Consider the following 22,700-nt stretch of genomic DNA (forward strand, 5'->3'; position numbering starts at 1 on the left):
CGATTTAGTTCTTTGTTCACCCACAGCACCCTCTCGAACTTTGGGGATTTCCGATTTCAAACCGCATTTTCGGTACTTTTCATTCAAATGGATACCGAGTAGTTATCAGTAGATGGAACTGGATGAGATTTGATATGGATAATCATAAGGTGATTCCCTATCCGCTATATGACATCCATTTTGCTCTATATCTTATAGTTTCCATGCTCGGCGACCCATCGCCGCCTACCGGCTTGTCTATCTATCCATCTATCTATCGATATATTATGGGTTTCTAGTCTATCTATCTATCTATATATTAAAGGTTTCTCGTCTATCTATCTATCTATCTATCTATCTATCTATCTATATATTATGGGTTTCTAGGTATTTTTAAGATTGTTCAAATATAGTATACATTTAGGATATGTGCAACGTCATTTTTGCGATTTCTTTTTTGATGTTACTATTTTGCTGAGAAACTTTGAGACGTATATCGAGTTGATTAATCCTGTATGAAGGTATTTACTTTTAAGAGACGAAAACTACTGAAGAAGGACCATCGATCGTGCTTACATGGACCCCTCAAAGGAGTCTACTCTGTGCTATATTATCGAGTTATCGACGGACTATCGGTGCCCGCGATGCGAAAGCACTCATGAAAAACCCATGAAAACAAAATGTCATGAAAGCACTCGTGAATGATTATCCTCCAGTTCCCAAGATTGTTGGAGTGCATATCGATTATTTCCCAAAGGAATTCATAATAATCAGTTTTAAATCCGCTCCAGAAAGATGAAATGGAATTCAAAGGTTTTAAGCAGGAGGACCTAGAAAGAAACGAAGTTTCAAAAGTACATGTTCAGGAAGTTATACTTCATGTGTGATGCTTCAAAATGGACTGATCATGTGATGGGTAACTGTATACGTACATATGTGGGTAAGTGTTAGATGTGGTTCGATTGGGTTCGTATATCCTTGAGTTTGAGAAACTGAGCTGCTGGAGAGGTTTGGAGCCCCTGAAAGGTGCTCTCAGGCCTCTCAATCGGTGCTTCAGTGGAGGTGACGGGCAGGGCGAGGCAGCAGAACAAACCCGACTTGAAACCGCTGGGTGGGACACACTTTGGAAATGAACTGCGCCTTTAATGTCACTAGTGGCTCTAACAGCAAAACGCTAACAGATGCAGGCCTGTATAAGATGCCGAGGTCGGTATAATATGGCTGGGTGTGGAAGGGTGGACACCGTCGTGGGGGGTTGCAAGGTTGGTGACCGTGTGAATGAATGGTGGCGCGCGTGGGTGGGTCTTCCTGGACGTGGTCGGACACTGTGCCGTGTAAATGAACCCGGCTCTTGAACAACTTTCCCTGAGCCTGTCGCTGGAGTTCATCCCGCATTTCGGTCTTGGCAAGCCACGCTTTCTCATTCCTCCCAGCCCTCCCTCTCCCATTTCAGGGACTGAGCGTGGCCAGTCTCTTGCTGAGCCAGGCGGACACATGGTCTACACGAGGGTGGGAAACTCGTAAGACGCGACCGACTGCAGAGCTCGAGCTGCGTGTGGTTCCCAGTCACGGCTCGGTACGGGTACCACGAGCCTTCACGGGTCGTGCCGCTCAGCATCGAACACCTCAAACCCAGAACGGGCTACACACAACGAACGGACGAGGATTTAACCCGCTGCTTATGGTCACGTGGTGAGTATGCATGGGTACGCCATTGCAAACAAATTGAAGACCGTTTTATACTCCGATATCTTCTCGAAACCAATTTGATGGAACGAGCTCTGCTTTTGGCGAGAGTTGTGCATGTTGGAGGATGTTCGCACCAAGCATGAAAGATGTGCTGGTGGGATGCTGGCAAAACACGCTTTGTCAAAAGTTTTTGATGTAATGAGTAATTATAATGATAATGGTTGTTATTATTATCAATATCGCAATTACTTTTCCTCGTCTATAACCGCCTCGGCACCTCCATGATGTTCGCTATTGTAGCTCCAATGTATGGGTGATCAGTTCTTTTTATTTATTATTATTTTATTTTTCTTGCTGGAGGTGACCAGCAGCTTGGTGACCCAGATGGTGACTCCTTCTACTAAGACCATGTGAGTGGTCAATAGGTAAATATATTTCAAATGAAATGTAGGAACAAGTTGAAGAAGTCAGTGACAATGCAGCGAAGTCATGAAATGTTAGGAATGAAGACGTGAAATATAAAAATGAGGAATGAATTTCGCCGAGAATAAAAGTGGTGAGTGAGGACCGTGTGGAGTGAATGAATAACGTCCAAATTTTGGAAACATCATGAATTGAAGACCTCTAAAGAGCTGGATTACGTGGTTCCCTGTTCTCGATGTAATGTTACGAAGAGCTGATAAAATTTTTCATCCAAAGGCAAGACCTCGAGGAAAACCAGATCCGGGTCTTGTGCTGAGATACGTCTCAGTTGGTTGAGCTGCACCGAATGTAGAATGATCGTTGTTTCACCTTGCTCGGTAACCATTGAACGTGTCGTGCATGGTAAAGACTTGCACTCCCTATTTTATCTCCCAAGGCAGGAAACTGTGTGAACGTGAGAATCCACAGTCGTGGATTTTCTCAGCAGTCTTCAGCCCTCCCACATAGTGAGTACACCTGCATTGCACTTCGAGTGCGCAGCTGCACTCCCAAGCATCCACAGAATCCATCAACATTGGCCACACATGGTGGGACCGTGAGAGGCGAACACGAAGATGTGTCGACCAACGAATGTCGATGCCCGTGATTGATAAAGTCATTCGTACATAAAGCATACCCAGAGGCAGATGTTAGGTATACATTGCGCTGCTTGCAGGGTTATATTAGGGATTTACATTTGCAGTGTAACGCAACATCGTGCACACCAATGCATGTGTTTATATGAACCTTGCAGGGAGATGGATGGACATGGGCGACGTTCGAGTTGGTGTCGAAGAGGAGTGAGGAAACCTCTCGTGTCCTTTCTACTGACACTGTTGCTCGGACTCGAGCTAGCTGGGGCGCGAACTTTGGCGAGACCCCTGGACTGCACGGGAGTGGTGTGTCCGCTGGATCGTGGCTGTGCGGAGGAGCATCTCGAGCAGGACTCGTGCTGCCCGACGTGTGTGCAGAGGGGGTGTACGTGCCAAGGCTACCAGTACTATGACTGTCTACTCGCTGGATTCCTCAATGGAAAGGTGTGTGTGTGTGTGTGTGTGTGTGTGTGTGTGTGTGTGTGTGTGTGTGTGTGTGTGTGTGTGTGTGTGTTTGTGTGGTGGTGGAGAGCATCTGTTGGGGCTCACGAGATACCCCCCCCCCCCCGGTATATCTCAGAGGTCATGTACTAACTGTCTAATCTGGCTTTGAGTCTCGACTGTAAATTATCATCGTGTAGATTCGCAGGTGGAACGTTGTGTCGACAAGTATGGGCCGTTAAGTCGGCTGTCCACAGAGATCGCATTCGCTTGTGCACGTTAAAGATCCCATGATACCCTTAAAAAAAGAGCAAGCGATTTCGTGGCGGTATCATAGCCTAAATATATATGTAATATTAGTCAGCAGTCTATCTCAGACCAGTATGGATTGCCCACCTCCACCCCAAAAAAAAAAAAGAAGCAACCAGCAGACACAGTTCGGAATTGCATCTGTTGAGTAACAAGTTTTTTTTTTTTTTTCAGAATTACATATAAAATAACCAAGTTGAATCATGCAATGTGATTGCGGACAAATAAAATCAACCTCCACCAACATAAAAGGTGCTGCTCCGGCGCTCGCTCCCATACCTGAGCTGACCTGACCGACCCGCATCTTAAAGACGTGACAAGAGTCCAAAGGAATGACAGTTTACTTTTGTGTTAAATATCCCCAAACTGGGTCATAAAGTGCACGGTTCCCTGCCTTCTTGTCCAAACAGCCTGAGCGTGACCCGAGCAGGGCCAGTGAGATAAGCCATAAAGAACAGCCACGGCTGAACTGAAGAAATGTGCGCATGTTTGTACAAACCGGTGCGGTGCTGTCTGGCACGTGAAACTTCTGACGTTTTCGATTCATTTACAATTCTACTAAACTTGAGTAAAATTCAAGTAAACTTTATGCAATTCAAGTAAACTTGAGTAAACTTAAAGAGTAAAATCACGAATCACTGCTCATCTTCACTCTTTCATTCCTCTTTTTAAACCACCTTTGGAATAAACTTCCTCACTCTATTCTTTCCCATTCTTCCCTCCAGGCTTTCAAAACAGCTGTTCACCACCACCTCTTATCATCCCCCATCCAAATCCTCGATCTTTTCTACCCCCGATAATCCACCCAAGCCCACTTCCTTCAATTTCCCTGCTTTCCTTCCTGAAAGTCCCTTTAATGTCCATCTTCTCTTCCCCATGTTCCCCGTCCCATCCCTGTCCCTTCCACAGATCTCCCAATGTGTTTGTTCCCCACTGTTTTGTCCCTCCCACTCCCTCCTCCCTTGTCTCATGCCCCCTTGCTGTGCGTTGTGTGTTAGCTCTCATACGAGCCTCGACAAGGTATACAAAAAATAAAAAAAGGAAAAAAACAATAAAATAAATAACCTCGTTTGCTGTTAGCATCTGATTAACTTCGATTCTTTAAATGTCAGGACGAATGACAACAGTTTATGGAATTCCACGTGCAGGCAGATTGAAGCTGAATCAGTGTGACCATTCCTCATTTTCATTAATGCCAAGGTGAGCCAATGAAAAAAGCCAAGAATTCACAAGGTTTTGGAAAAGCGATGATAATAGAAAACCTATATGCCAAGGAAACCTATAGAAAACCAAGACGCCGAGGTGAACAACGAATAGCCAAGATCTTGTGAAAAAGCCAAGGAGTGGTCACACTGAGCTGAATGTCTACGATACGACTTCTTTAACGGTCCGAAATATTCCCACCTTCATTGTGGGGTCGACTGAGGACCGTTTTTGGCCATCGGAGTTTCAGGAACCGGCTGTGGTAAGACCCTGAAGTTCGACCGATTTGTGTAGCAACTTATAATTTGTCCAAAGTTCCAGGAAAATCTCACCAACTATTCACATAGACATGGTGGGGATCTTTACTGGGATGTTTACCGTCCACAAACGAATGCTAGCAGATTGGACAACCTGCTTAACATGCATCCGATCAATGTCTTTTGTGATGCGAATCACCAATGTGACAGATTTCATCGTCGGGTCGGGAATCGAACCTCGACTAGATATCCCAAAGTTAAATTCACCACCTCTCCACCATCCTGTCGGACTATAACGATCGATGGCTGATTGTGATATAATGAATAATGATCACGGATCGAATTACCCTTGGGTATTTATTTATTTTGTTAATTTACAGAAGCAAGTGGGAATTAGCCTTGGAGCAGGAAAAATGATCCAGTTTGATATTTTTTGTATTTCCATACCAGGGAAACGCATCCAGCGTGCCTTGAAACATCTGCTGCACATTTTACACTTACAACCCTCGCTGGGTTGAACAAACATTCTTTTGCACATAAAACGTCATAAATCAGACTTTGAAATACTTCGAAAGCAAACAAAACAATCAATTACAATTTTACCCTCTTTTAATCTGCACTTTTATTCATCTTTCTTGTATACAGAAATCTTGGCTCATGGAGGAGCTAAACGATGGAGGTTCACAGACTTGAACAGGGTCGTAATGAAATCTGGACACAGGAACATCACATCACGCACGAGTGCATGAGTTGTACAATTGAAAGAGAGCAGGATGTATTTGGAGAAAAGCAGACTACCATGGGCAGAAAGAACTCATAAGCAGCATGTGTGTGTGTGTATATATATATATATATATATATATATATATATATATATATATATATATATATATATATATATATATATATATATATATATATATATATACATACATATATATATATATATATATATATATATATATATATATATATATATATATATATATATATATATATATATATATATATATATACATACATATATATATATACATGCATATATATATACATATATATACATACATATATATATATATATACATATATATATATACATACATATATATATACATACATATATATATATATATATACATATATATATATATATATATATATATATATATATATATATATATATATATATATATATATATATACATACATATATACACATACATATATATATATATATATATATATATATATATATATATATATATATATATATATATATATATATATATATATATACATATATATACATATATATACACATATATATACATATATATATATATATATATACATATATATACATCTGTATATATATATATATATGTATATATATATATATATGTATATATATGTGTATATATATGTATATATATGTATTATATATATGTGTATATATATATATAGATATGTATATATATATATATAGATATATATATATATATATATATATATATATATACACACAAGGGTCTTGGTTTATTGAGGAATGAAACAATAAAAGGCAGCAGGTTCACTAAGTACCAGAAGGTATGGGGATAAAAGGAGGAATAATGGACATTAACAAGGATGAAAGGAGGAATAACAGAAAATGAGTAATATTGGCCCAGAAAGGAACATAATGAGAAAGAATCAGCATGTGGCGAAGAGTGCGGATGTGCATGGGTGAGCGCATGATGTAGTGAGGCGCAGCAGCCAGACTTAAGAAAGCAGGACGAGACAACAGTCAAGGGAGATGATGCCACAATTTAGAGAATAAGGGAAGCAATGAATGCAAGTGGGTAACCAGTCTGGACTTTGTGAGGGTCAGCAGATAAGGGTTTCTCGAGGACTGTGGGCAATATGGGCTGGTTTGAGGAGGGCAGAGGTAGGAAAAGGCAGGAGGAGCAAGGTTAGAAGTAAGCTTACATAAAATAGAGGGGTCACTACCTTGCCACAGGAGGTGAGTGTTCAGTTTAGTCTCCACCAAGTGAAAGATCCCCTGGGAACCAGCCTCTTGAAATACTGGAGGTATAAGCACGAGACGTGGATTTAGTAACACACACAAGATAATCAAGCAATGGAGGTGATTGTTCAGTTTACAATTGGACAGGGTAACTAACCAAGTATAAATATGGGAGGTGGGGGCGGGGAAGGCAAAGTGCAAATATACAAATAAGAGGGGAGAGTTCCTGGGGCTTCACTCCCCTCCACCCCCCCCCCCCCCGAGCACCCCAACAAATGTGAAAAAACACTTCCAATAATGGCACCTATTGTAGTTTGGATTGCCGAAAACCTTTTTATATCTCACAAAATTAATATTGATGAAACTAACAAAGCAAGTCACTTGAGTAATCGAGTCAGACCCTCAGGGCTTCAATATTCTGAGAAGCAGACGAACCTCCTCTGTGGATCTGTCCCTGAGGATTGTGTGTGTGTGCGCGAGGACCTGAGGACTTCCTTGGCCCACCTGAGCTCCTGACCATGTACAAAGCTTTCGTCCGCAGCTGATGGAGTATTGCTCTCCCCTTTGGGCTGGTGCTCCCGTCTCACCTTTCTCGGCTTCACGCTGTGGAAACCAAGGCATTGCGGATCATTGGTATCTCTCACGATGAGGCTGAGTCTTTGGGTTTCTCACTCTCACCGCAGGCAGGTCAGTGGTCTTTCTGTCTTCCACCATCTCCTCTTCGCCCTCGCCCCCCCTGCTCTGTCTGCTTTCTGGCCTGCCCATATTTCCGCAGGGCACTCAAGATCCGCCAGCAACCCCCCCTTCTGGTTAAACTACCAAAACCAAGAATCACTGCTCATCTTTATTCTTTCGTTCCTCTTTTTTCCCACCTTTGGAACAAACTCCCACACTCTTCACTCTCACTCATCCCTCGAGGTCTTCAAAATAGCTGTTCACCACCATCTCTTATCTTTCCCCATCCAAAACCATGATATTTTATACCCCCATTAATCGACCCCAAAGATCCCTCCTTCATATTCCCTGCTTTCCTTCCTGAAAGTCCCTGTAGTGTCCATCTTGTTTACTCCGTGTCGGTACAGTTTTCACTTTTGAAATGACTAACAGCGATTTTTTTCTCCCTATTTTTATCCATCAATCTATATTCATATTTTCCAAGTGTTTGTGTGTTTGTACGTTATTCTCTCATGGACAAACCGTAGCACCAAGAGACCCCAAATTTTGCGTGTTGGTACTTCAGCATTTGGGCAAGGCTTTAAGCCACCACATGGTGGCCTTGATGCCCATTTTGAGGCTACTTTCTTCTTCTTCTTTCGGCTGCTCCCGTTAGGGGTTGCCACAGCGGATCATCCGTTATGATCCGCATAATGATTTGCCACAGGTTTTACGCCGGATGCCCTTCCTGATGCAACCCTGGTCACCTCGTACGACACAGGGATATGGTACACCTATTTTAACCGGGGCATACACCGGGCCCAGTACACTGGTACTCACTTCGCCGACCTTGGAAGGATGACAGGCTGAGTCAACCTCCTGGTGTGTATTAATTCAAGCGGCCAACGGGGCTTGAACTCAAGACCTTTTGGATCCCAAGCCGCTACCCTAACCACTACGCCAACACCAGGCTTATTTTGAGTCACCTAAGGCTACCTAAGGCTACCTATTTTGACATATAAGGCTATTATTTTGAGGCTACCTAAGGCCACTATAAAGTGTGTGCTGGGATGTGGGGTCAGGTAGTGATGCCACCGGCTCCCAGGCAAAAGGTAACCAACTACCATGAGGCCAATAACTGAACATCCTTTAAATGTCCAACACGTGCCAAAACCGCAGGGCAGTGTCACGTATCTCCCACCCCCAGGGTAGCCCCTGCTCGTAAGAAATAATATTCCATTTTTTTCCACCTCCATTAATGACTCCTCCTGTGTTAAGAGGTGCAGAATGGATATGAAATTGAGAACTGCACTAAAGGTGCAGTTTACTGCAATTATTCTCTTGCAGGTATGTATTTAGACAGGGCAATCAAGTAGATTGCTCAGGAACCATTTGTAATAATTCTCTTGTATACCCAGCATGTGGTTTCATGAGTGGTGAAGCTGTCTCGGCTCAGGCATGAGTGCAAGGTGGAATGTAGCCTACCATAGACAACTGTGAGAAGCGCATTGGGGATTCTTGGAAAAGGAACAGTGAATCGGACATGGCACAGTTGTTTTTTTTCTCATCAACGGAAATTGAAATCTCAAAATTAATATTTCATTAATTAGTGGTTATATCACCCTCGAAAGTCGTCCAATCTTGGCCCAGCTATCAACTGTCTTCCCGGTCTTTCACATGCATGGTGATTCATCAATGTGTGTGCCTGTCCCTCGGATGGACGTAAAACTGGGCGTCACATCTGCCGGTATTAGTTGGTGGACCCAAAAGATCCCACAGTGTGTTTTGCAAAGAGGAGGCGAGCTATCGCAGGCACTCTGAACAAATTCCAAATTCCTGCCCCAACTACTTCGTCGAATGTCAGGCCTTTCGAGCCGGTTCGTGAGACTTGTGGCAAAAAAATTCCCCCCCCCCCTCCGGCCAACCCCCAAGAACGTGGGAATAATTGTGGCCTTTAAAGAAAGAAGAATGAGAAGTGATTAATCCTGCTTCTGTGTAAGCCATACAAAACAATTCCTTCAGGTTTTTCACCCCACGTGCCAATAATGCCTTCGATTTAGATGTACATCTTGATTTGTCTTTGGAACAAAGAAAACGCATTCTTAGAATCCATTGTCTTTTCCTCCACCACTTCTTGTGAACTTTTCTGGATTTCTTTCATGTTAAATTTAATACCTCCACCACCAAAGGTGGACAAAGGTTATGCATGACAGGTTCTCTGTTTGTCTGTGAACAGGATATCTCAAAAAGGTTGTGGACGAATTCGGACGAAACTTGGTAGTTTGGTTGGAAGTGTGACAAGGACGAATTGGGTCGATGTTGGTGATGATATGGATATCCGGATCCGGATACTTGAATCTTTTAACGAGCCCACGTATGAAACGAAAGCAGGGTTAAGCAATTGGTCACGTACGTAGCCGACGTATGTATTGGCGTACGTGTTGGCATTTTAAGTGCGCACATCAAAAACTGTTCACCGGAGGAAATTGAAACTTTCCCCCATGTTTCATGACCATTCGATATAGCGCATATTGAGTGTACATCAAAACTTTTCAAAGTATTGTTTGTACACATTTATCTCAGAAGTGTAGATGGATGCAATGACAAATTTGTCGTCAGAAGAGTTGGCTCACACGACGCACCAAGTCCTTCTCAAAACTGCGTGGGGTAAACATTGTGTAAATACCATCGAGTTTTTCAAGTGATTCTTCACCATTGTGAGACAGGGCCAAAAACAATTTGTAGAAAGATATTTCAAAAAGTTGTGGAGGGGTTTTGACAAAACTTGGTGGAGGAGTTGGTTCGGTGACAAGAACAATTCGATTTTGGTTCAGGTCCGAATCCAGATCCGGCCTATCAGTGGGATCCAAAAGTCTGGTGTTGGCTTAGTGGTTAGGGTGGCGCTTGGGATCCCAGGGTCCTGAGTTGAAGCCCCGTTGGCCGCTGAACTAAAATACACCAGGAGGTTGACTCAGCCTGTCATCCTTCCGAGGTCGGCGAAATGAGTACCAGTGTACTGGTAAGGGGGACACTGCATCAGCGACAGAGCCGTGTCCCAACCAATGATGCAACCGGGGGCGGGGGGGGGGAGGGGGGAGATATATATATATATATATATATATATATATATATATATATATATATATATATATATATATATATATATATATATGCAAAACATAAACTGTTCAGTCTGGCGGAGGTATGCCCTCTACCGAGTGCCGTTCTCGTTCTCTTTGGGTTCCTCACTTCTTTACCCCCACATTTGTCTTGCCAAAGTTAAATGATGTCCTTCATTTTCAAAGCCCTTTTTCAGGCTTTCAGGGGATAACTCATGATCAAACATCTCCAGTACAAAGCGATGGTTTTTATTTGCCTTAAAAACTCCCAATAATACTTCCAGTGGTTCTGATTGGCTAAGCAGTTGGTCCAGATGAGCACAACGAAGGAAATGTAGATCCAATGACGAACTCAATATGCTTCCTTCTTAATTCTCCATTTGTCTTCCTCAAGGTTCACGGGTGAACGAAGATTAGGAAGAACTAGCGCAGAAAGCTCCCTGATGATTGCAAGCTCTCGGAACAGCCTCCCATAACCCACACATTCAGCGAGCTCATTCCCCGTTGGCTTTGGCCCAGAACGTTCGGCTCTATAATCACATCCTGGATTTGCACCGAGCAGTCTGGAACAGACTGAACTGATGAAGATGCCACTTACAGAGTTCAACGGGGTCTGTGGATCGATGCCAAGGCAGTTCGCCTGCAATTGGTGAATTTGTTTTGGTGTTTTTTTTTTTCCGATCAAACACTTTTACTAAGCAAGCCTTGAAGGATTATAGGGCAGATGGGTTCTCCTCCTCTCCACCCACACGCTTTTACTGCAGGTTTTGTAGCTACACAAATCACAATGTGCAATTGTCCATCTCAGGCCTGTGTATAAGTTCTCATGTGAATAATTTATTTGCTTTCGGCACAAGATATTTTCGTCAAAGGTTAATATTATGGAGGGATGGAAGGAATGGTTGACACTGGTTTTGGACACTATAAAGGAAGGGACAAACTTTCAGGTTTTCAAAGTTTTTCTCCTGACCATGAAGTTTGCTTCATGCTCTGGAGAAAAACTTTTTTTTAACTCTGGAAAAAGACTTTTCATTTTTCTTTTTTCTAACTGGCCATTTTCACGCCAGCTGGCCATCGACATCATGATTACCCCTTGCATGCGTTAACACATAAAAGGAGCTCACAGGATGGCTGAGAGGGATTGCATATTCACCTGTCTTGCCTGGGTTCGAAAGTCAACTCGGCTATAAACTGTCATCCCGGTGTTTCACATGCGGGGTGATTCATCATTGTATGTGTCCGTCCCTTGGATGGACACTAAACTGGGTGTCCCTTTGGTTTACTGTCATTAGTTGGTGGACGTTGAAGTTCCCACGGTGTCCTTCGTGAAGAGTCGGCGAGCTATCGCTGTCACCTTTAACAAATTACAAATTATTGCCCTAACCTTAGTCGAACGTTAGGCTTGTCCAGCCGGTTTGTGAAAGACTTGCACCAAACTTCCCCAGCAAACCCCATAGGAACGTGGGATTAATTGTGGCCGTTATAGAAGGAGATGTACATTGACACATTAACATGTGCATAATAGGTTGGATTCGTACATTTTTAAACAGCCATCTCAATATTATTAGTGCAAGGGGTGAGATTCATGGTAATTTGAGAGAATAATTTGGGAAACGTAAAGAAGGAGGTGAGGGTAGTGTTGAAAGTTATGTCAGAATGTTAGGTTTGTGAAAGAGACAAGAGAAAACCCAATATTGGCAGAGATGGCAAGAAGGAAGTGTAAAAATTAAGATAGGTAATATTATATTATTATAATAGATAGGTAAGATAGGTATTACAAAGAAGAAGTTAGAAAACCAGTAAGGGGCATCCATCTATTACATAAGCAAACATGGAAGAACTTTTGACCTCCCCCCTTCCCAAGCATCCTGTATGCACCATTATCATATGGATTGGTCTGAACTCCACTCCCCCATCCCACTTCCTCCTCCCCCCCTCGTACAGATTATACTTTGGAACTTTGTCTCCACAACTTGATAGAGGGTCTTTCAAAAAGGATGAGATTAAAAAAGAAATTCTGAGAAATTGCACTGACATTGTTGAAAAGTAGATTAGAATTCTTGAGAAAAATTCCAGGGCATATAAAAGGCCCCTTTATATGGTACTAGATGACCCGTGAACCGATTGGGTTCCCTTTGTGACAGTGGTTGATAAAAAAAAGAAAAAAAAAGATAGCTCCGGTGAACTATACTGCTGAGGTTGTTTCCATTGATCAAATTCTCCCGAAGAGTACTTTACTTAATCGGGAATTGATTTTTGAATAATTTTTTCATCACCCGATTTGAACGAAACTTGATACTGCACACCGCAGGAGAATGGTGAGGAGGGTGGCCGGAAAACTTTTGCGCTATTGTGTACCATTTTGGCTGTATTTCGGGAACATACATACGTGCGTACGTACACACATACATACATACAAGATGAGAATCTTAGTAATATATAGACAGATAGATGTGCCATGTGGCAAACGATATCAAAGAAGGTACATTATTCAAAAAATCTCATGTGCATGCTGGACTACCCTTGTGTTCTTCGGGGGAACCAAGTAATGTTCTAGAAAAGTTCATATGAAGGGGTACCAATTTTAAAAATAAATTAATCACACACATGCACATTATCTTATGTGTTTTCATTTTCAAGGAACAAATAACTTTAAGTACTGACGGGTTTTAACCTACATGTGGGGCGCCCCTTTATATGAACTCTTCGAGAGCATCACTTGGTTCCTCCTGAGAACACAAGGGGAGTACATCATGCACACAAGATTTTTTGAATAATGTACTTTCTTTGATATCGTCTGGCATTTCCCACAAGCCAGGGAATGCCCCTTCTTTTCTATTGTTTGCCACATGGCACATACCATATAAAGGGGCCTTTTCTATGCCCCTGGCATCTTCCTCAAGAATATCAAATGATGGGTGATGAAGATTGTGGTCAAGCCGTCCCCCCCCCCCCCCCCGGTAGGAATTTCCAGTCCCTGTGTTCAGGTTGCAAACAGAGAAACCATTCCATATAAAGGGAGGAGCACTCAGTGCTTCCCCTGTTTGCTGCAGGAGACTTGGCTTCTAACACCACCACCATGGTATACTTGTACTGCACAAGAAGAGAACTGAAGCTAATAGCTAATGAGCAAAAAAAAACAATCAAAAAAGCAAAAACTATGGCACTTAGGTGGAATTTGATTTGAAAGCCATTAACTAGACTATTGTCCGATGTATATTCCAAATTTAAGCTAGTTTCAGTGAATAGCCTTTGAGATATGAGCGCCAACACATGACGGACGGACGGATGGACGGACAGACTGACAGACACCAACGTGAATTTCGAGGTTTTTCAAGGAAAACTCAAGAATGCGGAAACGGATGTTGCTGAAATTTGGGACATATTACCTCGATGTACAAAGGATTTACTTCTGAAATTTGCAGCCAATTTCATCGAGTCGAAGCCGAGAAATGAATTTTCAGTCCCCATGTTAAAGTTGCATACAGAGAAACCATCCCATATAAAGGGAGGCACGCTTTGCGCTTCCTTTGATACAATCCAAAGTCAGGAGTTTTCTCTCATGTAAACACCTTTTCAATATGTGCACCTTCCTCTTGTATGACTATCTGAAGACGAACTGCAAAATTCCGTGCAACCTGCAACAATGTTTCGACAGTTATGCTCTGCACAGCATCAGGAGTTACATTTTTCAGTTCATCAGTAGTATGGGGGTTGTTTCCATCGAATCAATCTTTCAAATATTCCCATAGAAAGTATCGCATTGGTTGAGATTGAGTGAGTCGGGAGCCCATCTCCACCCATATCTAAAACAACCGGGATACCGATTCAAAATGACCCGATTAGCAGTGTGTGCGTCCTATCCCCTTTGTAGTGGATACATGTCTGCAGGTCCACTCCAGAGTTCTCCAGATGATGCATAAACATATCTGGTAGAAGTTCAAGGTAAGAGTTTGAGGTAACTGTCCAATTGAGAAAAATGTAGTGGGCAGACAATACCCGTAGATGAGAGTGTACACCATCGGTGCAGCGTAAAGGACATAGAGGTGTTTCTTTCATCTTGTAAGGATTTTCAGCAGCCCACACTTGCATATTTTGGTTATTAACGAAACTGTTCAGATAGAAATGTGCTTCATCTGTGAACCAAATCTGCTACAATATGGTCCAATCACTGTCCAGAAAGTGTAACAACTGACCATAAAAATCAAGTCAGCGATCATCATCATCATCATCATCGTCGTCGCCTAATTTTTGTTGAATTTGAATCGTGAAAAGTTTAACGGCTTGTCATACAATTCGGTATGTTGATGATGCAGACAAAGATAGAGTCTGCGATAATCGTTTGGTGGATTTTTGAGGGCTGCGAGTAAACTCTTCCTTACCACAAGCGGAATTTTCTTCCGTGCGAACCGATTTCTTTCTGCGAACAACTCCTTTTACATCATCCTTCACGTCACCTATACTTTCAAATTTCTTGATCGAGCTCATGATCGTAGACCTTTATGGTGTACATTCACAAAAATATCGATGTGTTTGAACAACACTTTCGGTCGTATAATAACGCTTGGCGATAAACACACGTTGTTCTATGGTCTACACTGCATGACGCCATGACTGTAACTGAAGGGGCAGGAGAACGCAAGCAACATGCCATAAACTCCCAACTCTGATGTTCACAGTGTTGTCGTCTCTTCTGCTCTAAATCACACGGTTCAAAGGTTGGAACCAAACAAAAGTGAAGTGTCTTTTTAGGAAGACCCGATATTATATTGCTGGAGCTTGAGGTATATAGAGAGCATCTCCCGTGTTGACTAAAGCCTTGACAACAATCCCAAAGCCCATAAAATGCAGGACTGAGACATCGGCCAGCCCTAAATGAACATATTTAAACATATGTTTCAGGCATACTGTAAGGATGCAAATCCTCACTGTTCAAGGTGGTCTGGTTTATATCATGCTGTTTTGATCAGCTGTCATTTCCACTGAGTTCCTTATATTTAGGAAAGCAAGAAATTTTCCTCCTCTGTCTTTCTCGCCTCCTCTGACCATGTTCTTGTCAAAACTAATACATCTTTGGCTTTTGTGAGAGAGCAACCTCGTCACCACCGATCTGGGCTGATCGCACAGGCCAACTGACAGGGACTGCAATCTGCTCAATCATCAAAATAATTGGGCTGCCATCTCCACAGTATGTGATATTTATTCTGCCTGGGAATACTTTCACAAAAGCCTACTCTCACTCTGATGCACAGGTTTATCACATCCTATCTGCGGATACCTTACGCATCATCTCAGATGGTACACTGAATTATGTGGACAGGCTGTTGGAGTCAAACAGATTGCTTTCTCAACATGTAAGGCTAACCCTACTGAGGGCAACTTTGGATCACTGTGTAAGGCTCATGGCAAGTGGGTGTACATCATTAGGCAAGCCAGAAAACATAATCTTGCAAATCTCAATGCTCAACTCTTTAACCATTCTCCTTCATCGAAGTTGAGGTGACATTTCGTCGAGTCCGTCTCTCACGTAAGACCTCAAATGGTATCACCACAGACTCTGCTTGAGCTCAGGCAGAATATCTCAACTTGGTGTTTGCCTCCAAATATTGAGTTCCCAAACCCATTCTGCACTGCACCCATCTTACCCACTTGTACCCACTCTCGACTGCATCTTGTTTCCTTTTTCGTCAAAAAGGTGGAGAGAGTTCTGTCTAGTCTCAACCATGCTTTGGTGACGGAACCAGAGGCATCATTGCCCATGTTCTCAAATCCTGCTCTGCTGCTCTTCCTTCTTCTTTGGCTACCTCCTATCTGCCTGGAAGCCAGAAAACATCACTACCATCCACAAGAAGGGTGCACAAACAGATCATTTTAATGATAGATCTATATGCTTACTTCTAATTTTATTCAAAATTAAGGAATCCATCATTGTTGCTGTTGTTGTCTTTCCTCTGTTCAAACAACCTGTTCTGTGAACATCATTTTGCATTTCAGTGTTACGACTCAACTTTGGACATGCTGCTTTCTGCTACTCTCTCAGCAATGGCTAGAGGTCTTAAATATCAAACAAGAGATCATGACTATGTCCCTGAATATATATTGGGCATTGGTTCATTATCTCGGGTAGCCTGGCATCCAGCTCTGTATACCCACATCACTGCCTGTGGCATAATAGGCCACCTTAACACCTGGCTTTCTGAGTTCCTGCATTCATGCAGTCTACATGTTGCTCTCAATGGAACCCTCTGCTCTCCTCCCCCAGTGGATGCTGGAGTGCCCCATGGCAGTCTCTCTGGCCCAGTTTTGTTCCGCATTTACACGTACATAAATGAACTCTCTGATGCTCTGGAAACCCTCTCTTTTTCTTGATCACTCCATATTATTTCTTACAGTACCCCAATCCCACTGAAAAGGCAGATAGCAGCTGAATCGCTCTGATTATTTGGAATTTATTAGATGTTGGTGGGATTATATGTATTTTGATCTTGGCAAATCCTGGAGTCTCACCCTGTCACTCAAGAAAGATTGTCAAATGAACCCACCGAACTATTGTCATCGTCAGAAACGGGAAGAGGTTCAACATGTTGAACTTCTCAACTTCATCAACCATTACCTCTCATGACTTTGAAGGCCACCTCACAAAGCTGGTCTCCAAAACGAGCCACAGACCGAGCATCCTCAGTCATTCTTTGAAAAATCACAATTATTGACAGCTTCACAAGGCCTTTGTCCATATCTTAATAGAGTACAACTCTACCCATATGGTTTGACACCCCAGCATCATATCTGTCTTTCATGGAATCTGTGGAATCGAAGGCTCTCAACATTATGCCATCTGCTGCAATGATGATGAGATACAGGGCCTGTTTGTCACATCACAAAAAGATTATTTGCTTTTGAAGGAATCCATCATATCAAAAGATACTCACCAAAACAATGCAGCCAAAGTGTATATTGCCCCCAAATAAAATGTTTACTCGTCTTGTCAAAAAGGAGACTATCCAAAATATAATGTTTACCCATTTAGCCAAAATGGACATTAGCCCAGACACAATGTTTGCTTGTGTAGTCAAAAATCTAATACTAGGCCCAAACAAAATACCGACCAGCATCACCCAATTATTCATTCGTGGAGCCAATATGTTTGCTCGCTCTGCCATCAATGCTCATTAAAACTCGTTTCTCTGTTGTATTGTGTGTTGCATAAAGCTGACATTTGATGCAAGAAAAAAATTTAAATACTGTATTAATTTTTAAATACCAAAGGTGGGTGAAGGTTATCTTTTCATCCTTGCTTGTTTCTCTGTGAACAGGATATCTCCAAAAGTTTTGGACGGATTTGGACGAAACTTGGTGGACAGGTTGGGTGTATGACAAGGACGAATTGATTCGATCTTGGTAAAGATCCGGATCCTGATACTAGAATTTTTAAAGTGATTCTTCATCATTGAGAGATAGGGCCAAAAAAATTATATATATATATATATATATATATATATATATATATATATATATATATATATACATATATATATATATATATATATATACATACATACATATATATATATGACACGATATCTCAAAAAGTTGTGGACGGATTCGGACGAAACTTGGTGGACATGTTGGGTGTGTGACAAGAACAAGCGGATTAGATTTTGGTTCAAGTCCGGATGCAGATCCAGCCTATCGGTGGGATAAACATCGTAAACTGTTCAGCCTGGTGGGGGTATGTGCTTTACCGAGTGCCATTCAAGTTACCTCCACCACCGGAGGTGGACGGAGGTTACATTTTCACCCCTATCTGTCCGTTTGTCTGTGAGCAGGATATCTCAAAAAGTTGTGGATGCATTCAGACGAAATTTGGTGGGCAGGTTGGATGTGTGACAAGGATGAATCAATTAAATTTTAGTGAAGATCTGGATCCAGAACTTGACACAATAACTTTCTTAGTGATTCTTCACCATTAAGAGATAGGGCCAAAAACGATATGTTGTTTTGCAAGATATTCCAAAAAGCTGTTGGCGGATTCGTACGAAACTTGGTGGACAAGTTGAGTGTCTGACTGGGAAGGATTGATTTGATTTTGGTGAAGATCCGGATTCGGATACGAGAATCTTTCTAATTTGTGACGTGATTCTTCACTATTGAGAGATGGGGCCAAAAACGATAGATCGTATGATATTTCACAAAGTCATCGACGGATTCTGGCAAAAAATCTGGATGAGTTGGTTCGGTGATAAGAACAAGCCGATTCGATTTGGGTTCAGGTCCGGATCCAGATCCAGCCAATCAGTGGGATAGAAAATGTACACTGATCAGCTTAACGGTGGTATGCTCTCGACTGAGTGCCGTTCTTGGTTTGTTTTCCTCCATTGTCTTTTTACCTGATATGACATTAAAAAAAAATTCTGAAGCTTTTTCATTGTTGACGTCAAAGTGTTTGATCTTGAGGGTGAACATGTGACTGCTTCAGAAGTTTGAAGCATGGAAGATGATCTTCTTCTTTAATGGGCACTATCATTCCTACGTTCTTGTGGAGTTGGCTGGGGGAAGATTGGCCCAAGTCTTTCACGAATCGGCTGGCCAGGCCTGACATTCAACTAAACTTATGGCGGGGGTTTGGAATTTGACCATGGTGCCAGTGATAGCTCACCTACGAGGCAATGAAGATGATGTTTACATTGAAAAAGCATGTGTCTACTTTCCTAATTTTCATCACAAAAACAAGCTTCCTTCATGCTGACAATGACCAAACATATTTAATCTCGACAACAGCAGCAAATGATAAGCCATTATACTACAGGTGTTCCCCGTGATAGGATACGTGTGATGTCGTCTTGCACAATTACGTGATCGCCAAAAACAAACCCATTGGGATGAAACGTTCTTTAATCTTAAATATTGAAATCTTAAAAACTGATCATCCAAGTCTTTTACTGGAAGGAATGGGTTGGATTGTAATTGTGAATCAGAGAGATATAAAGTAAAAAAAAACTGAACACATGCGTATGGCATTACCATTATATATACAAGTTACCATTGTTACTAAAAAAAAAAAACTTATTAAAAAGAAACCATCACATATGCTAGTAATGTAATACAAATCTAGGGCCTTGCTGCTGAATTATGGCTTGTGAGCAGTGACATCATGCATATTCAAATATCCTACGTCAACACATGACTTAACTGGAAGTCATTCAAACGCGGTGAGATCATGATTTTTTTTTCATAATACTGTAGTGAGTTAACTCAGGCAAGGTCAGACCAGGCCATGCTACTTAAAACATGACATTTGACGAGTCTTGCGTCTTTCTTTCAGCCATGTTTCATCTCTATGAACTTTGTATGGTCTCTACACAATATGTGTATTTAGGGGAGCAGTCTAGCTCACTTGGTCGCATGTTCAGAATTAAGCTGCCTTGTTGATTTTTTAACCCCTGACAGTGTCAGACTTAACCTAAAGCTGCTGTTCTGAATGCAGTACTTGGAGGAGGCACTGTGTCCTCAGACCAGGCCACACTGCTGCAGAATACCATTATTTGTAGGAGGAAGTAAAGCCAGATGTCTCTTAATTATGCTTTTAAATTATGAATGTTAAAAGTCACACAGTGTCTTTCGAAAAAGAGTATGCCAACCTGTGTGGATACACCTGCAAAATTCCCTGCTTGGGGTTCATTGTCTCATTAGCACTATCTATATGCCTGGTGTTGGCTTAATGGTTAGGGTGGAGGGCTGGGGATCTGAGGATCCTGAGCTCAAATCTCACTCGGCTGTTGAATTAATAGAGTAAAACTGATTTTTCACTTATTTCCTATTCTTAAAAGAGAAAGACTTGAACTTTCACTAGGGAAATCAAAATTCCCAATGCAACCCTTACACTATATTTTACTTTAGTAATGCAAGCTAATTTAAGCTCTTAGGTTCATACTCCAAAAATGAGTCACAACCTTTTGAGTCGGGCAATGTTTCGATTCACAACAACAGGAATGTATCTCAAGAAGATAGTGGCTTTACTCATTCTCATTCACAACCCAGGTGGGGTTGACTCTGCCTGTCATCCTTCCAAGGTCGGCAAAATGAGTGCCAGCATGCTGGTATCCTGTGTCAGAGTGGCGACCCATCCAGGATTGTGCCCTATAGCCAAGGAGACTGCTTCGGCAGCACCAACGCTCTGCATAGTGTGTGGTCCCGATGGATAGATGGATGGATGGACTATCTATAGTTTATGCTGGAATGGGAATATGACACGAGTCAAATGTCCCCCTCTTAAGCTAAGGTTTTCTTGGATATTTCCTTGTACAGCATTCCCTTTTACGAATGGCAAATGTTGCACTAAATACAACAAAGTTCATAGAACACCTTACCCCACGCAGTGTTTAAATATATACCATAATTCAATCAAAATAAAATAATTATTTTAAATGTCATGAAAAAGCAAAAATCAGGAAGTTTACCACTGTTGATGCAGAGTCCATCTTGTTTTAAGGTGGTCGACCACACCTCCGTATTTAACATGTCCGAGTACTGCAAAACTGGAGGTTTTTGGAAGCAGTAAGAAGGTTATTTGTGTTCTTCAGTATTCAAGTACTTGTATATAATTAATTTGAAATGAAATAAGGATTTTAAAGGCTGGATAAAAAAAAATAATTCTGGAAGTTTACCGCCATTGATGGCCTTTTACACCACCTTATTTAACATAATACATTCGTACTTTGTGCCGGTTGTTTGTGTCGTTTATAACATCCTTAAAAACAAAAAGTTTCCTGTTTCGAATGATTTTCAATTTTATTTAACTTCCAGACAGGTAGACAGACTAAAACATAGGACCGCCTGTCCTGGCGCTCACCTGGATCAGGAGCAAGTCACTCAACCCCCCTCCCCCCCCCCCCGTAGACCTTCTTAGACCATTAATTTTTTGATGCCGTGAACAAACTTAGGTACATCACGGGTGATGAAGGTTGTGGTCAAGTTTCATTGAAATTGTGTGTGTAGTTCAGAGAAGAGAGCAAATACTTCTTTTAGGGTGGGGCCAACACCCCCCCCCCCATAGACCCCATTAATGAGTGCAGATTTTGATGTGGTCAACATACCTTTGCTAAGCATCAGATATGAAGCTTGTGGCCAAGTTTCATCAAAATAGTGTGTTTGGTTCAAGCGATAATGACTGAAGTGTTTACGGAATGACTCACTGACTCGTACTGCTCGATCGCATAAGCTCCCCGGAATTAAGTTCCAGGTGAGCTAAAAATTATCCCACTCCTCTCTGAGTATACATGATCGGGAGGAATTCGGAGCCAAAATACTGCTAAACTACAGGTTCGTTTTCCGATTCGTGTTCAAAATATCACATTCAATTGAAATCAAGTTGTTCTTCAATCAAAAACTGACGTCTGTCGACGGACGGACTGACAGACAGACAGAAGTGAACCTATTGCTTGACCCCACTTTTTGCTTCGCTTGCACAGTAATAATAAAAAATGGACAATCGGTATTAAACATTGCCATTGGACTACCTTGCAGGTGCCAGAAGGAGCTGTGTACTACGTGGATGATGGCAGCACCGAGTGCAAATGCCCAGATGGTGGAGGATCCATCACCTGCCGATTCATGCCTTGTCCTGAACTGCCCACAAACTGCATCGATCAACGACAGCCGCCAGATGGGTGCCCCGAATGTGTTCGCACTGGCTGCCTGGACCATGATGGACAGAAATACGACTCCGGCTTCACTTTCCGCATGCCTGACTGCCAGGTTGTGCCTACCTTACTCCAAACCTCTATCTCTCACTTGCATGGTTGGTCAGTATAGGCTAGTATTGCTATACATTTATCTCTCGATTCGAGCTAGGAATAAATGGTAACCTTATAATCAACATGAGATCATATACTTTGAGTGCCATGTCATAAACAGACTTTAACATAAAGGGGACAAAGGTGTTTGGATTTTCGCATTTGACCTTGGGACAATTAAGTACAACATGGTCACTGGA

The 22,700-nt window shown here is 41.9% G+C and overlaps 1 protein-coding gene and 1 long non-coding RNA gene across 3 annotated transcripts in view; one reads left to right on the forward strand and one right to left on the reverse strand.

Annotated features, from left to right (window-relative positions):
• Positions 1 to 1,337: 1,337 nt before the first annotated feature.
• Positions 1,338 to 22,700, forward strand: part of LOC147014207 (uncharacterized) — a 137,029-nt gene continuing 115,666 nt past the window's right edge. For both annotated transcript variants that reach the window (XM_085851977.1, XM_085851978.1), the window contains exons 1-3: positions 1,338 to 1,671; positions 2,885 to 3,167; positions 22,232 to 22,462. In XM_085851977.1, coding sequence (XP_085708103.1) covers positions 1,661 to 1,671; positions 2,885 to 3,167; positions 22,232 to 22,462 — 525 coding nt within the window. In that variant the 5' untranslated portion in view covers positions 1,338 to 1,660. The remainder of the gene's footprint in view (positions 1,672 to 2,884; positions 3,168 to 22,231; positions 22,463 to 22,700) is intronic.
• Positions 5,548 to 22,361, reverse strand: LOC147014208 (uncharacterized). Its single transcript, XR_015050681.1, has 4 exons — positions 22,225 to 22,361; positions 21,166 to 21,243; positions 6,920 to 6,994; positions 5,548 to 5,644 (listed from the first exon to the last, which is right to left on the reverse strand). It is a non-coding gene; the product is annotated as an uncharacterized LOC147014208 (long non-coding RNA).

Source organism: Eptatretus burgeri, chromosome 13 (genome assembly GCF_056783735.1).
Source record: "Eptatretus burgeri isolate ZD-2024b chromosome 13, Ebu_testis_v1, whole genome shotgun sequence".
Lineage (NCBI taxonomy): Eukaryota > Metazoa > Chordata > Myxini > Myxiniformes > Myxinidae > Eptatretus > Eptatretus burgeri.